The 18,415-nt window shown below is 39.4% G+C and overlaps 1 protein-coding gene across 2 annotated transcripts in view; it reads right to left on the minus strand.

The window, feature by feature from the left end:
- The window catches only part of LOC132129298 (sodium/potassium-transporting ATPase subunit beta-1-interacting protein 3-like), a 74,511-nt gene that overhangs the window by 3,933 nt on the left and 52,163 nt on the right, over positions 1–18,415 (minus strand). For both annotated transcript variants that reach the window (XM_059540840.1, XM_059540839.1), the window contains exon 5: positions 14,665–14,725. In XM_059540840.1, the coding sequence (XP_059396823.1) occupies positions 14,665–14,725 (61 nt within the window). The remainder of the gene's footprint in view (positions 1–14,664; positions 14,726–18,415) is intronic.

Here is an 18,415-nt window from a genome sequence, read left to right on the forward strand (position 1 = left end):
GAGTTAAAATCGATGTAAATCAACATTAAATGTTTTCTGACTTGTGACATTTCAGAAATATGTGTTATTAACCTCCCAGCCAAATCTTAATGTAAAAAAGGCAAGTAAATATAATAAGATACCAAAATATTTTATAAAAAAAACCCAATATTCTTTAAATATAGCAGTAAAAATCCAGAACACAAAAATGGTGAAAAACTATTTAACAGTCTAAATCCACGAATCAGTACTACATAGTTCACAGTCTTTGTAAAGTGTTTCAGCAATACATTTCTAACATTTATAATGTGTTTAGAAAAAAACAACTCTGAACTGCCTTTAGACAGACTTTAAAGAGATAGATTACTCATAATTTACAATAGTCTTTTATTCACTTTATTCATTCCGATCTCATATTATTTCTAAATTCTATTGTGTACACAAATGGGCATTCTTGTCCAAAGAAATTTATATTCAGTAATGAAGGTAATGAATTTAGCTAGATGCTAATAAGATTGCTCAGTTATCAAAGGCACTTGGAGCACATATTTTAGTGTATACTTGCATAGCAGGTGAATTGGGATCTGCTGTAATTAAACCTTTAGCTGTGGAAGCACAAACAAACCTTTCAGTCAATCCATAAAACCGCAATCTTAGGAGCAATTTCACCTTCATGTTTACACGCATTAAACATACAGCAGGGCTGGTTTGTTTATCACAGACGACAGGCTTTGAGTTCTTAATGTGTCATTAGCGTTCCGTGTACATTAGCGTACAGTATCCGTGGAATGCTGGGAAGAAAACTTCATACAAACTAAGAGGGAAACAGTATTAATAGACATTAAAATAAGCTATGAACCGCTACGGCTCACTGGTACAAAAGAGAAAATGTCAGTAAAGAGTGATGTATCTTTTTAAAACTTAAAAGTAAAAAGTAAAATTGCTAATTCATTATTGTACTGGCAGTGCATACATTCTAGCAGCTGGGGATAACTGTGTGATATGATTAACCAGACCTATATTGACTAAAAGACTTCTCTTCATGTGCAGACCGTCGAGAATGGGCAATATATAGACAAATGAAACTGAAGCAAGAGGAGGTGGAGAACTGTAGTACAACTGTTCAGAATAAGTTGCCCACTAGGGCACGATTCATTTTCAATAAGAGCGGTTGGTGGAATAAATAACAGTCACAATGTTGTGAAAAAGCCTCAGCTGAGTGAGAGAAGTTAAGTGCATGTCTCAATGTAAGCAGATCTGAGAGCCCCGTGTCGCCCAAAGAACGCTCTCGCCATATTGTCCAGGAACATTCAATATGTTTTTAATGTCATGGCCAATAATTGCAAAATTATATTAAAATGCATACTAAAATTGTAAAAAAAATAAATAAAATGAAACTAGTTTGCATAAAGAAATAAAAAAAATAAAAAACAATAAAACACTAAAAATATAAAAATAGTATTTCAGGCCCTTTTTCATTCAGATTAAATATGGCATCTACTCTGACTAAGGTCCACTGAAAAACCTTTTATTTGGTTAGGGTTAGTCTGAGGCCATTTGAATCATCTTTATATAAGAACTACAGATGTCTATATATAGTATAGTGTATAACAGAAGTCCAAACTGTCAGCTTGGCCTTGCATCACAGGTAGAGATCACACAGAGCTCATACAATAAAATGACTCAAGTGTGTGTGTGTGTGTGTGTGTGTGTGTGTTTGTCTCTCTGATACCCCTGTCTCTCTCCTCTGCTTTTACCTGTCACTCCCTGCATAGTGTAAGGCACATACATTTGGGAACCGCTCAAACTAACATTAGGCTCTACACTATTTTGACCCACTTTCATAAAAGCAGCTCTTTTTTTCAGTCTGCACAGGAATCTGCTCAGCACTGATAACCAACCAGACACTCGAGGTCCCACACACATTCTCTCTTTCTCTTCTGTTCCTGCTCTGATGTGAAGCCAGGTTTGCATTTCTTTCAGTAAAGACAGGTCTGAGAGAGAATCCGGGCTTAGATCAGTACCCAAGAGCCCACACATCCCTGGAGCTGCTGGTGCGGCCGGTCTGTGATTAGATTAGATTCACACTGCAGTGAAGTGACTGCTGCTGCTTTTAATGAACCAGCGATAACAGTGGGACTACGACTACAAACTAATTATGATGCAAGTCATTTAAAACAGAAAGAAAGTGCCAGAGAGATGAGAAGGAAGGGCGGACAAGGCAGAGGAAGAACCCATGGATAAAAACGAAGCCTGACACATTATTATTCAAGTCACCTGTAGAAAGAGAGTGATAGAGAGACAGAGAGAAGGACACTTCAGAGGCAAGGAAATGAAATCCTCCACTTCAAATGAGCGTGTAAATGAACCACACACAGCTTTGCATGATAGAAAATACACCCACTGGGCTGCTTACACACACACACAAACACATCTCTGTGCGTCCAACGGCAATGTAGGACGAGGAAAGGAAAGAGTGCTTTAGCCTACAAATTCAAACTTACCCACAACTACAAGTCAACAATAATCTCCTTAAAATACCTCAAATTTCAGGGGGAGTATCTGAGGTCAAGCTGGCGCTTTAACAACGTAACTTAGAGGTCCACGAAAGACCATATAAAATGGCTACATTTTTTTAAACATTACATTTTTTTTGTCTGCGGTTACAGACAGGCAAAACCACACTTCACAGACTTAGTTTCATGGATAAAAGCAATGGCGATGCTTTCAAACACTTTCCAGTCTCTGCCTTCGCAAGCAAATAATGCTGGGTTAGCTACAAAATGGCAATTTAAAGAACCTCAACTAAGGCCTTAAAATAATATCATAACTGGTTGAAATCATTATTATAAAAACATAATAGCATTTAACAAAATATTATACAGTACATTGAACACTTACTATAATAAAATTGTTTACTACACTAGATGTTAATTGCTCATTTTGAATCAAATGATTTATATGAACCAATAATGAACAAACGGATTCACTAAAACAGTGTACAGTTTATCTATCTCTGTCGCAGATGAGGGATTCGCATGTGATAAATGCAGGGAAATAGTTAGGCTGACAGAGAAGATTTCAGAATTAGAGACACGCATCCAAACTTTAATTGAGGACAGTAAGAATGTTAGGGCTCTAGATACGGCTTTGGATGCGTCTAGCTCAGGGATTCCTGTACATTGTTCGGTTCCGGCAACAGAGCCCCTGCAGCAGGGCAACTGGGTGACAGTGAGGCAGCGTAGTCGTGGGTCAAAACACCGCTCTTCTGTTCCGATCAAAACATTAAACAGGTTCTCCCCACTCAGTGATGCACCCACTGAGAAACCTGATGAAAGTGCTCTAGTTATTGGTGATTCTATTGTACGGAACGTGAATATAGAGACACCAGCCACCATAGTCAAATGTTTACCGGGACCAGAGCGCCTGATATCTTGGCAAATTTAAAAGTGCTGGCTAATGCTAAACGTAAATACAGTAAGATTGTTATTCGTGATCACTAAAAATAACATTAAAGAGTTGTGTGAACTTGCAAGCACGATGTCAGACACTGTAATATGCTCTGGTCCCCTCCCTGCTTACCATGGTGATGAGATGCATAGCAGATTGTCATCACTCAATGGCTGGATGTCTAAGTGGTGCCCACAGAATAACATGGGTTTCATAGACAATTGGACGAGCTTTTGGGGCAGACCTGACCTGTTGAAAAGAGTCTTCATCCCTCCTGGGGTGGCGCCACTCTTCTCTCTAGAAATATGGCAAATAGTCTTAGTGTTTATACTTGACTAACTGGGGCCCAGGTCAGGAAGCAGACAGACTGGCTAAACTGACCGTCTGCTAGCTGCCTCCCGTCACAGAGGTCAGCTAATTCTCAGCACATAGAGACTCTTTCACCTAGATATCACACTATAGAGACTGTGTCTGTTCCCCGAACTAGAAAATACAAAAAACGTCCAAACCAAGTTAAGATTAACAATTTAATTGAGGTTCAACAAATAAAAAACAGATGCAATATGGATAAACAAATTATAAAGCTTGGCTTATTGAATATCAGATCACTTTCTACGAAAACACTTTTTGTAAATAATATGATCACTGATCATAATATAGATGTGCTCTGTTTGACAGAAACCTGGCTAAAACCTGATGATTACATTATTTTAAATGAGTCCACCCCCCAAGATTACTGTTATAAACATGAGCCGCGTCTAAAAGGCAAAGGGGGAGGTGTTGCTTCAATTTATAACAATGTTTTCAGGATTTCTCAGAGGGCAGTGTTAAGTTGTGCTACACTCATAGTTTCAGTTAGCGTTGCATTCGGGGGAAAAAGTGAACGATAGAGATGGATTATCTTTAGCCGTTCTTGGCATATTTATTTGTCTAGCTGCCGACACATCAGTCTCACGGTCATACAGCAATCAGTAAGAGAGAACCGTAAATCAAATGGGATAAAAATAATAAAGCAAACGCGTCTTCTGTATCTTACACTTTAGTGCCCCCTTGTGGCATACACATATGCATAACACAGAAATCAGTACAGCATTACACAACTGAGGACATAATGAACATATTTTAACACCCCCACTTGTACTCAGGTTGCTATACAAACAAAATAAAATGTAGAATGAATGTGGACCCTTGACATACACATATTAATCCCCAAAAAGAGCACCTGCAAACCTATCCAGTTTCAACTTATTTACAGATTTGGTCATTACATCAGCAATCATGTTATCAGTAGAACAATACATCAAGGTTACTCTTCCCTCACTCACAATAGACCTGATAAAGTGATACCTTATGTCTATGTGTTTGCATCTCCGTCTGTTTATAGGGTTTTTAGCAAGAGCAATTGTTCCCTGATTGTCTTCATGTACTACAGTTTGTGTGTACTTGTAGTCATCTATACCTCCCAGTAACTGTTCTACTGTATAAGCACTCTTGTATGGTTGAAGCCAGTGCCATATATTCAGCCTCGCATGTAGACAGAGCCACAGTTGGCTGCTTTCTAGTCTTCCATGAGACCCCGTAGTGCTGCGTCTGTCACAGGTATCAGCTGCCCAGTCAGCATCACTGTAGGCCTGTATACCTAGTTTCTCAGAATCATTTCTCCTAAAACTTAACCCTTTCCCTGCTGTACCTTTGAGATACCTAAGTACGTGCTTCAGAGTGACCCACTGTTCCTCTGTAGGTTCAGCAAAATACTGTGATAACCTGCTAACTACGAAACTCAAATCTGGTCTGGTACAAGTAGTCAGGTATATAAGGCTTCCCACAGCTTCTCTGTACATTCTGACATCTTTCAACTTTACTGCATTCTCAGTATACACTAACTTTTGCTCGCAGGGTGTTTCTCTGATCCTACAGTCTTGCATATTAAAACGCTGAAGTATCTTGTTAATGTACTTTTCCTGTGTCATTTTTACACACCCATCTGACTGATTGAATTCGATACCCAGAAAATTGTTCAGTTTGCCCAGATCTTTCATTTTAAATGTTTCTGCGAGCATCTCTTTCCCTTCTTTTAATTTCTCTTGATTGCTTGCTGCAATAATTAAATCATCGACCCATGTAATTATGATCACTTTGTCTCCTTTTGACTCTTTGGCATAAACACAGTGGTCGGCTGGGTTTTGAGTGAATTCATTCTCAGTTAGACAATCGTGTAAAACCTTATTCCAATTTCGCCCAGATTGTTTTAAGCTGTAAAGTGATTTCTCTAGCTTGTAAACTATACCCTCTTTCTCTTTGTAACCCTCTGGTGGATTGATGTAGATCTCAGTCTATGGGAGCGTGCAGATACGCTGTTTTCACATCCATTTGATGCAGGAGTAAATTTTCCTGTGCTGCTTTTTGTAGCACCACCCTTACACTCGTCAAGTCTGCAGTGGGTGAAAATGTCTCCCCATAGTCTATTCCCATTCTCTGGTTGTAACCCTTAGCCACAAACCGCACTTTGAATTTATCTCTTCCATCTACATCAGTCTTGATAGAGTAAACCCATCTACCCCCCACTGTTTTCTTGCCTATTGGCAGTGTCGTCGGGGTAAACATTTTGTTCTCATTTAGTGACTTGATTTCCTCATCCATGGCTTTTACCCATTCTTTTGAGTTAGCTGACCTCATTGCTCCCTCAAAAGTCTGTGGAATGCCACACACCGCTCTGCAGCAGTAGTCTACCATGATATTAACCCCATCACTATCACTGTCTTCTGTTACAAAGTCATCCAAGTAACTCGGTGTTCTTCACTCTCTAGTTGGATAGCTCCTACTCTCTGGTTTACCACTTGTCACACTCTGCTGTGTCTGATTGTGGTCACTAGATCTCGTTACTTCTAGAATATCACTATGTGTACTTCCACTCTATATACTTGGCTCTGGAGCATTTTCTGTACTCCTACTCTGTGTGGTTTCACCAGTCTTGGGTTTCACACTGCCATAACCAGTGCTTAGATCTGGCTCACCTGTCTGTGTCTGTTTTTCCACTACTGACTTGCTCACAAACTTCACTAGCCTGTGTTTTTGTACTTTGTTTGCATCTGGATGATAAACCAAATACGCAGGGCTGTTCTTGTCAAAACCTACAAAACGACCCTGGTCACACCTGGAATCAAATTTTCCCTTGTCTTGTTTGTAAGTGTAGCACACAGATCCAAACTTTTGCATTTTTGACACGTTTGGCTTCTTGTCTGTCAGTGACTCATAAGGAGTCTGCCCTGTACGCCTGTTAAAACACCTGTTGCGTACCATTGCTGCTGTTTGTACTGCGTAGTGTCATAGTTGCTTTGGTAATGCACTTTCAACTATCATGCACCTGCCCATCTCAAAAAGAGTAAGCCAACCCCTCTCTGCAGTTCCGTTCTGGTGTGGGGAATACGGAGCTGATGTTTCATGTCTGATTTTGTTTTTCTTCAAAAGTGTTTGAAAATCACTGCATGTAAACTCTGTTCCGTTGTCGGATCTGATGCATCTCACTTTCCCGTAGGGAGATACATCTGCTAGGAACTTTTCAGTAGCCTGTATGGCGTCACTTTTTCTCTTTAGAAAATATACGAACACTGCGCTTGAGTAATCGTCAGTGAATGACTGCACATATTTGTAACCGTCTATGGATTCTGTGGCTGTGTGTACCATCTGTAGGGGAGCCTTTGCTCTGGTATCAGGGTCCCTATTTCTGGTTTGGGCAAACTTTCCCTGAATACACACCTCACACTCTTGTTCGGGCCTGCCTGTTTTACCCCTTATCTGCATACCTTCAACAACACCCTGCAACTTAAGAACATCGTCATAGTTACAGTGACCTAAAATCTCGTGCCATGTTTGTATGTGGTGACATGCATTACACTTATCATTAGATTCAGCTCCAGTATGCAAATAATACAACTTGCCATATACGTGCATGTTAAACCTGGTACCGTCTTTGGTTATCAGGGTGTCTTTATCTTTTTTAAAGACAACCGTAGCCCCGCTTGTGGTCGCTGCCTTCACTGAGAAAATGCTTTGGGGGTATGACGGTACAAACAAAGCGTCTTTCAGCACCGCCTTGCGTTGCTGTCCTTTGCTGTCGATGAGCGAAACCTCAGCATTTCCCCTCCGCTGAGCGACCCCATTGCACCAAATGCCGTCTGCTAGCTCGACACTGTGCGTTTCTGGCCTGAATGTGCTGTCGAAACTTTTGAACATGGTTATGTCCGTGATGATATGAGAGGTAGCCCCCGTGTCCACCATTAGCCCCTTCTCCTGGATGCTGCATGTCGGCTGCCGCTGAGCACTGGTCCTTCCGTCTCTCATCTTGAACACGTAGTCCTCAACATCTTCTGAGGTTTTACTCGCACCGTCCTTTTTGTCTTTAATGTCCTTGTCCTTACGCCTACAGGTTGCGTCTTTGTGTGTGTCACTTCTGCAGATACTGCACCACGTTTTCTGTCGACATCCTCTAGCTCGATGGCCTTTGGTACCACACTTGAAGCAGACTATCTCTGTGTCATCTTTGACCCAGCCACGTGCGCTTGTCTTTGCAGGCCGCCGTTCGGCTTTCCCTTGTGTCTTCATCACACTGTCGCTCGACTCAGCTGTTTTTATCTTTTCTGTTTCTTCAAAACTATGTAGTTTAGTCTTGAACTCTGCAAACGTGATTTTATCGTCTGTATGCGCCACATGTATTGCGAATGGCTTAAAACTTTCAGGCAGTCCCTTTAAGACCATAGCCACTAGCAGTCCGTCTCCTAACGTTTCACCTGCGTTTCGCAGTGCTGTGATGGCGGTCTCTGCTCTAATGATATAGTCCATTACACTTTCATCGTTTGCCTTTTGAAGTGATGTCAGCGTGGTGTACAAGCTGATTATGCGGGGCTTTCCCCTCCCTGCATAATATCCTCTCAATATTTCCAGAGCTTTTCTTCCATTGTTGGGTGCATCCCTCATAACTAATGAGATGCTTTTGTCATCTAACAATAAAATCAATTCAGCATATGCGTCAGCATTTTTCTTTGCATCCGCTGTTATCTCAGCTTCCGACTGCGGTTCTCTTAGCACCATGTCCTTTAGCCCTGATAAATGAAAATGTTCCAACATTTTGGTTTACCAAAGCTCATACTTAGTCTCATCTCCGTCGAACATCAGTCGAGGCAAACTGTATGTCCTCCGTTGTTCCGCTATGTCAGCACGCGGTCCGTCACGACTTCTACAACGGTGGATAACAACAAACTTATCCTCCGAACAACTCCTGGGCCCATAACCTGTTAAGTTGTGCTACACTCATAGTTTCAGTTAGCGTTGCATTCGGGGGAAAAAGTGAACGATAGAGATGGATTATCTTTAGCCGTTCTTGGCATATTTATTTTTCTAGCTGCCGACACATCAGTCTCACGGTCATACAGCAATCAGTAGAACCGTAAATCAAATGGGACAAAAATAATAAAGCAAACGCGTCTTCTGTATCTTACACTTTAGTGCCCCCTTGTGGCATACACATATGCATAACACAGAAATCAGTACAGCATTACACAACTGAGGACATAATGAACATATTTTAACAGGCAGGCTTTAAGTTTAACTCGTTTAAAGTAATGGTGCTTCATATAACATTATCCAGAGAAACAAATGTTAATCATAAATCCCCTGTTATGTTTGTACTGGCTACTGTATACAGGCCACCAGGGCACCATACAGACTTTATTAAAGAGTTTGGTGATTTTACATCCGAGTTAGTTCTGGCTGCAGATAAAGTTTTAATAGTTGGTGATTTTAATATCCATGTTGATAATGAAAAATATGCATTGGGATCAGCATTTATAGACATTCTGAACTCTATTGGGGTTAGACAACACGTTTCAGGACCTACTCATTGTCGAAATCATACTCTAGATTTAATACTGTCACATGGAATTGATGTTGATAGTGTTGAAATTATGCAGCCAAGTGATGATATCTCAGATCATTATTTATTTTTGTGCAAATTTCATGTAGCAAAAATTGTAAATTCTACTTCTTGTTACAAGTATGGAAGAACCATCACTTATACCACAAAAGACTGCTTTTAAAGTTATCTTCCTGATGTATCCAAATTCCTTAGCATATCCAAAACCTCAGAACAACTTGATGATGTAACAGAAACTATGGACTCTCTCTTTTCTAGCACTTTAAATACAGTTGCTCCTTTACACTTAAGGAAGGTTAAGGAAAACAGTTTGACACCATGGTATAATGAGAATACTCGCACCCTAAAGAGAGCAGCCCAAAAAATGGAGCGTAGCTGGAGGAAAACAAAACTAGAGGTATTTCGTATTGCTTGGCGGCAAAGTAACCTATCCTACAGAAAACCATTAAAAACTGCTAGATCCGATTACTTTTCTTTTCTTTTAGAAGAAAACAAACATAACCCCAGGTATTTATTTAATACAGTGGCTAAATTAACGAAAAATAAAGCCTCAACAAGTGTTGACATTTCCCAACACCACAGCAGTAATGACTTTATGAACTGCTTTACTTCTAAAATTGATACTATTAGAGATAAAATTGCAACCATTCAGCTGTCAGCTACAGTATCACATCAGACAGTGCACTATAGACCCCCTGAGGAACAGTTCCACTCATTCTCTACTATAGGAGAGGAAGAGTTGTATAAACTTGTTAAATCATCTAAACCAACAACATGTATGTTAGACCCTATACCATCTAAGCTCCTAAAAGGGGTGCTTCCAGAAGTCATAGATCCTCTTCTGACTATTATTTATTCCTCATTGTCATTATGATATGTCCCCGAAACCTTCAAACTGGCTGTTATTAAGCCTCTCATCAAAAAACTACAACTTGACCCCAAAGAACTAGTTAATTATAGACCAATCTCGAATCACCCTTTTCTGTCCAAGATACTAGAAAAGGTGGTATCCTCACAATTATATTCCTTCTTAGAGAAAAATGGTATATGTGAGGATTTCCAGTCAGGATTTAGACCGTATCATAGTACTGAGACTGCTCTCCTTAGAGTTACAAATGATCTGCTCTTATCATCTGATCGTGGGTGTATCTCTCTATTAGTTTTATTGGATCTTAGTGCTGCGTTTGACACAATTGACCACAACATTCTGTTGCATAGACTTGAACACTTTGTTGGCATCAATGGAAGTGCATTAGCATGGTTTAAATCGTTCTTAAATGACCGCCGTCAGTTCGTAGCAGTGAATGAAGATGTATCATATCGATCACAAGTGCAGTATGGAGTACCTCAAGGTTCAGTACTAGGGCCGCTAATCTTCACGCTTTATATGTTACCCTTGGGAGATATCATCAGGAAACATGGTGTTAGCATTCACTGTTATGCTGATGATACTCAGCTCTATATTTCGTCGCGGCCCGGTGAAACACACCAATTTGAAAAACTAATGGAATGCATAGTCGATATAAAAAACTGGATGACGAGTAATTTCTTACTGCTAAATTCTGAAAAAACAGAGGTGTTAATTATGGGACCTAAAAATTACTGCTTGTAATAACCTAGAACACTGTCTAAGACTTGATGGTTGCTCTGTCAATTCTTCGTCATCAGTTAGGAACCTAAGTGTGCTATTTTATCGCAATCTTTCGTTAGAAAGTCACGTTTCTAGCATTTGTAAAACTGCATTTTTCCATCTCAAAAATATATCTAAATTACGGCCTATGCTCTCAATGTCAAATGCAGAATGTTAATCCATGCATTTATGACCTCAAGGTTAGATTATTGTAATGCTTTATTGGGGGGTTGTTCTGCACGCTTAGTAAACAAACTACAGCTAGTCCAAAATGCAGCAGCAAGAGTTCTTACTAGAACCAGGAAGTATGACCATATTAGCCCGGTCCTGTCAACACTGCATTGGCTCCCTATCAAACATCGTATAGATTGTAAAATATTGCTTATTACTTATAAAGCCCTGAATGGTTTAGCACCTCAGTATTTGAATGAGCTCCTTTTACATTATAATCCTCTACGACCGCTACGTTCTCAAAACTCAGGCAATTTGATAATACCTAGAATATCAAAATCAACTGCGGGCGGCAGATCCTTTTCCTATTTGGCGCCTAAACTCTGGAATAACCTACCCAACATTGTTCGGGAGGCAGACACACTCTTGCAGTTGAAATCTAGAATACATACCCATCTCTTTAACCTGGCTTACACATAACATACTAATATGCTTTTAATATGCAAATCTGCTAATGGATTTTAAAGGAACCGGGAACACTTCCCATAACACCCTATGTACTTGCTACATCATTAGAAGAATGGCATCTACGCTAATATTTGTCTGTTTCTCTCTTATTCCGAGGTCACCGTAACCACCAGATCCAGTCTGTAAACAGATCAGAGGGTCACTGCAGTCACCTGGATCCAATACGTATCCAGACCAGGTGGTGGATCAGCACCTAGAAAGGACCTCTACTGCCCTGAAAGACAGTGGAGACCAGGACAACTAGAGCCCCAGATACAGATCCCCTGTAAATACCTTGTCTCAGAGGACCACCAGGACAAGACCACAGGAAACGATTCTTCTGCACAATCTGACTTTGCTGCAGCCTGGAATTGAACTACTGGTTTCGTCTGGTCAGAGGAGAACTGGCCTCCCAACTTAGCCTGGTTTCTCCCAAGATTTTTTTCTCCATGCTGTCACCGATGGAGTTTCGCTTCCTTGCCGCTGTCACCTCTGGCTTGCTTAGTTGGGGTCACTTCATCTACAGCGATATCGTTGACTTGATTGCAAATAAATGCACAGACGCTATTTAACTGAACCGAGATGACATCAATGAATTCAATGATGAACTGCCTTTAACTATCATTTTGCATTATTGACACACTGTTTTCCTACTGAATGTTGTTCAGTTGCTTTGACGCAATGTATTTTGTTTAAAGCGCTATATAAATAAAGGTGACTTGACTTGACTAAAATGAATCAGACTTCGTATGTGATAAATTGAACATTTTAAAACAGCACAGTCTAATTTGTTTGACTATTCAACATGCTAAATCCAACATGCTAAATAATGTAACAAAAACAGCAATGTTTTGTCATGCTACATGCTAATGTTAAAAAAAGTATCCCAATAATCCACCTTATATTTCAACATTTAAGTAGGTAATTTCTTTTTTTTTTTTGTGCTATACTTCCAATTCTACTGCTGGATGAATCTCTCACATATGAAGGTGGACAAATCTACTGTTATGCTAAGTACTGAAAATGTAGCTAAATTTCCTTTCCAACTTTTCATTAGCACAACTATGATTTGCTACTTGCTATTGCTAACCAGTTGAAGGGTGCTGTCAATAAAGCATTTAATTGGACAAAAATGTTAAACCGTGTCTGTATGTATCTCCAGTTCAGAATGCTGCAGTGTTCTAAAGGTTTATTTTGCAAACTTTTTGAAATGCACTAAAACACTTATGTCCTTACAACTAACAGGCATGAAAGCCACCAAACGACATTTTGATTTCAAGCACTTTTTAAATCTCCTGGGCTATATAGCAACCTCGAAGTAATTAAGGTTTCCTCGGCATACTTATAATCACTTTGATTTTGTTACATTTGTACAGAGCATACATATAGAGTTCACCTGAGCACATGCACACTATAAAATACAAACAGACAGAGCGCCTGATCTCAGAGACTGATAAACAAAAGTAAATAAGAATTCAAAGTAAAGGTTAAAAGATAAAAGCTGACCAATTCTCTGCAATCTAATCCTTCATATCCATGAAGTTCAGTCCACCAGGGAATGTTAAATGAAACATGAAACAGGTGCTAAATGAAAGAATGGTATTCCCTACTTTTTTTTGAAAAGGGGAAAACATTAAGAGTCAGCAGAGGGCCGATGTTTGACCCATACAAACATGGCAGTGGCTTATCTCAACCCCTAGGCTTCCTCTGGTCCTCTCCCACTTAGTTAGGCTGTTAAATCCTATTTTGCAGGGAGCAAATAATCGCTGTGGATATGCACTATGAACAATATTTTTAAACTGAAGTGAATTCCTAAAATTCTAAAGTTTTGGAGCAATTGAAGAAAGAGCCCTGTAACCCATAGATTTTGAAGGGAGCAATTAAAAGGCCAGATTCTGAGGAGTGGATCCACTGGTGTGTAAGGGGCTAAAAGCTCAGAGAGATAATGCAAAGCCAAACCATGCAAAGCCTTATAAGTAAGCATGAGAATGTTAAAATCGACACAAAACCTGACAGGGAGTAATGTGATCCTCGAGCGGCTGGATTTCGAACCAGCTGTACTTTATTTAGGGCAGCTTTTGAAACACTGACCAGCAAACGATTGCAATTATCAATGCAAGAAAATACAAAGATGTTGATTAACTTTTCAGCCACCATGAATGACAACATAGGACGCAATCTGCCAATATTTCTAAGATGATAACATTTTGTCTTGACAATGTTCTGAAAATGCGGAACAAATGTTAAATGTACATACCTGGATATAAACATCAAAATAAATTAGCTTGCAAATCATGCACTATGGTAAAAGTGTTTCGAGGTCACAATACAGTTCTAATAAGTATTTATTAATCAATAAAGGCCCTTGTAATCATAATTCGTGTGAAAAGGAATAAAAGTTGTTAGTGTTTTATTAGTGTTCATTTATACCTGGAAACTGTAGGGAACCTATGTAGGTATGTCTTTGGAGTTTTGGAAAAATATAAATAGAGGCATGTTTTCTCAACAAGTCTTATTTGCAAACACTTTGCAGACTTCTTATTTGCAGACTCTTAGGCACACTTACAAAAACACAGTTTTACAAACTGAGTTGAGTAATACAGTGTTTCTCACAAAATGTATGCGAGTAGTGTGCTCCCTTTCACATGGATCAAAAATGGGTTTTACATCAATATTTCATATTCTTCAGCATGGATAATTCATACGGTTTAGATATAATCTCACAAAACAAAGCTAAGGACACAGAGCCATCATCTCCTGAATGTTTATGTTAGACTATAATCAGACAGACATAGTTCTTCAATAAAACTGATAATGTCTGTTTTGAACACATAAACCGGAAAGAATGTGTTGTTAGTACAGACTTGCAATTTTTTCTCTTATCTCATACACACACACACACACACTTTTTGACCTGAGCAGACAGATGTCAGCCGTCCACACCAACTACTGCCAACCAGATAGACAGGCATGACAGGAGATAAGAGAAGATACTCACAACTGTCCTCCTCCTCTGTGATGACACTGATGACGTAGCAGGCGTAGATGAAACCCAGCAGCTGAGGAGACAAACACAAACACATCAGTGTATCGACAGATTCTGAATCATCTTTTCTCCTTTCACTTTCAACTCATGTCAGTACATCATTATTCTGCAGCTAGATTTTTTTATATTTCTGTGATTGCCTGTGCACAAATATCCTCTGTGGTTCTAGGTTGATGTGGGTGGTTGACATGCAGTTGCTATGGTGTTCAGAGCACTTATCACATTGGTATTTCATTTATTTCATGGTTTGGGTGGTTGCTTGGGCATTATTGGGTTGCTAGGGTAGGGTCTTGCTATACAGTTGCATTCAGAGTCGTCTTATTGGTTCCTAGGGTATTTTGAGTAATTGCTAAGAGTCGATTTCAGCATTATTTAATATGGTTACTAAAGTATTCTGAGTGATTGCCAAATCATTGCTATGTGCTTTCTAGTTGTCATGAATGTTTTTAGCATGCTTTAATATGGTTTCTGGGCTGTTCTGAGTAATCGCTATGACATTGCTATGCAGTTTCTAGATGGAATCTACATTGCTAGAGTGTTGCTATAGAGTTGCTGGGTGTTCTGAGTGACTGCTAGAGTGTCGCTATAGAGTTGCTGGGTGTTCTGAGTGACTGCTAGAGTGTCGCTATAGAGTTGCTGGGTGTTCTGAGTGACTGCTAGGGTGTTGCTATAGAGTTGCTGGGTGTTCTGAGTGATTGTTAGGGTGTTGCTATGGAGTTGCTAGGTATTCTGAGTGACTGCTAGGGTGTTGCTATAGAGTTGCTGGGTGTTCTGAGTGACTGCTAGAGTGTCACTATAGGGTTGCTGGGTGTTCTGAGTGACTGCTAGAGTGTCACTATAGGGTTGCTGGGTGTTCTGAGTGACTGCTAGGGTGTCGCTATAGAGTTGCTGGGTGTTCTGAGTGATTGTTAGGGTGTTGCAATGGAGTTGCTAGGTATTCTGAGTGTTTTTAACATGTTGTTATAAGATTGCTATGTCACTCCTAGGTGGATGTAGGGTGTAGTGAGTGGGGACTAGGGTTTTGTTATTCAGATGTTAGGTGTTCTGAATGTTGTTTAGTGCACTGCTTTATGGTTGTTAGAGTATTCAGAGTAATTACTAGGGCGCCGCTTACTGGCCTGATTCCAAAGAGACAAACCCAGATAATGCTTCCACAGGTATACACTGGGTAAGAATCACAGGTTTGATCACTTGTAATAACACCTCTCATCAAATTGCCTGTGATGTTCTTTATATTTCATTTGCAATAAAAATATCCATTAAATGAATAAATGTAAATGCAAATGTAAATAATTTGAGGTATCATTCATGTGTGGGATTAGCTACTCACCATTTAATACCCAGCATTAGGGGTTTGCTGAAATCCCTAACCATAAGTGTGCGCAGCAGGAATGGCAGTCACATTTAATATACCATTCATTATGAAAATACCATGGCTGATAATACATTACTCAAAGAGACGTTAGAGAGAGTTTACAAGTGAACACGGGACAGGTATGTGTGTGTGTGTGTGTGTTTGTGCTTGTTTGTGTGTGTGTGTAGATGACAGGCATATTGATGTTTATGGCAGTGCCACAGAGACAGATGGCACAGCACTGCATGAAAACACACACAGGGCAAACTCAAGTCCCAGAGAGTGGCACTATTCCAAACCAATTAATCTGTCATTGGTCAAACAAGAAAAAAAATGAATGTAGTGTGTTTGCATATGAACGAGAGAGATGGAAACGGATACTGACAAAAATTTTAATGCCTAAATGAGAGCCTATGGGGCACATGAGAGGCTGTGATAGAGCAGGTATGGGCTGAATGCCATCTAAGATTTCAGGTACTTTTAAACCATTCAACTTTGACTTAGACTTATAAAACCCCATGTTATATTTGGCATCGCAATGTTTACAGTACTCTCTTAAATGTAATTTGTTTATTTTTTAAAGAAGTGTCTTATGCTTACCAAACGCTGTATTTATTTGATTAAAAAGTAATATTGTGAAATTGTATTAGAATTTAAAGTAAGTGTTTTACCCTTGAATATATTTAAAATGTAATTTTATGTATTCACTTGTTCCTTACAAGAACAGTGCAGACTGAATCAAACAGCAGAACAGGCTATTTATTATTCAGCTATAAATATGAAATCTTTAGTTGAAGAGCTCTTTTACTCTGAGATCATGAGACAAATGTAACCCAAATTTAATCAATTCGAAACTAATTCTTGCTCAGGGCATCTCAGGCAATGAGGGAAGAAGACAGACGGAGCAGCTCTCCACCTGAGACTTGACTCTTAGCTCAGATCTACTGCATGACTTGATATCTCATTAATTATGGTCATTAAAAAACATAAGCTATTTAAAAGTCAAGCTCTTAAAGTCAGGACCCTCTGTTTCGCTGTTTCAGGCCTCCACAATCATCATCTTCTGCTGATTTTCATAGTTTCTTTCTACTCTCTTGTGAAGTGGTGCAAAGTGATGCAGATCTAACCTTTTCTCTCACCTCTGAAATATAAGGCAACTGAGCCGGCACAATGTGTTAACAGTATTTCGGCTGTGTTTCATGGACGGATCATTCAGTCAAAGGGTAAAGCTACCGCGGAGAGATGAGGTTTCTGGGTCAGTGGCCTTCAACTCCCTCGGGGTGTTTCTCATGCCAACAAATTCTGATTTCAATCACTCAGTCTAGTCGTTATAATGCCTTTTATATGAATGGAATCATTGTGTAATCAATTTTTGTAATCATTGTGGAATTGGCCTTAAGAACTATTCCTTAAAACTCATTAATAAATGTAATACAAATGAAAATAAACTTGGTAAAATGTCTATGGCTGTAAATTTTTCATCCTGGTAATTAAAAAATTGCTCTTTAAAATAGTACTGAACCTCAAAAGGTTATATAATTTTGCATTTAAAGACAGTTTACACAAAACTGATTCACTACTTTTATATATAATTTTAATACAATAATCTTAGACTTTAACTCTTCTTTTTTTCTCAGGATGGTAATCGCAATTTAATTCTGGAACTGACTATTAATTGGCTCTAATTAAAAAGTAGTTGCTTGTGATGAATCTCCACAAATTTAACTATATATACTCCATTGGATGTAAATTAATTTCAAGTTTATTACTAATTACACTGAACAAAATTATAAATGCAACACTTTTGGAAACAACTGAAAACCAGTTATCTGTACAGTATCTGGTGTGACCAGCATTTGCCTCAAGCAGTGCAACACATCTCCTTCACATACGTAGAGTTGATCAGGTTGTTGAGTGGCCTGTGGAGTGTTGGTCCACTCCTCTTCAATGGCTGTGTGAAGTTGCTGGATATTGGCAGGAACTGGAAAATGCTGTTGTATATGCCAATCCAGAGCATCCCAAACATGCTCAATGGGTGTCATGTGCGGTGAATATGCTGGCCATGCAAGAACTGGGATGTTTTCAGCTTCCAGGAACTGTGTACAGATCCTTGCAACATAGGGCCGTGCATTATCATGCTGCATCATGAGGTGATGGTCGTGGATGAATGGCACAACAATGGGCCTCAGGATCTTGTATCGCAATAAAATCAATAAAATGCACCTGTGTTCGTTGTCTATAACATACACCTGCCCAAACCATCACCATGGGCCACTCAATCCACAACATTGACATCGGCAAACCGCTCAACCATACGACGCCATACACGCTGTCTGCCATGTACTGTGA

The sequence above is a fragment of the Carassius carassius genome, chromosome 46 (genome assembly GCF_963082965.1).
Source record: "Carassius carassius chromosome 46, fCarCar2.1, whole genome shotgun sequence".
NCBI lineage: Eukaryota > Metazoa > Chordata > Actinopteri > Cypriniformes > Cyprinidae > Carassius > Carassius carassius.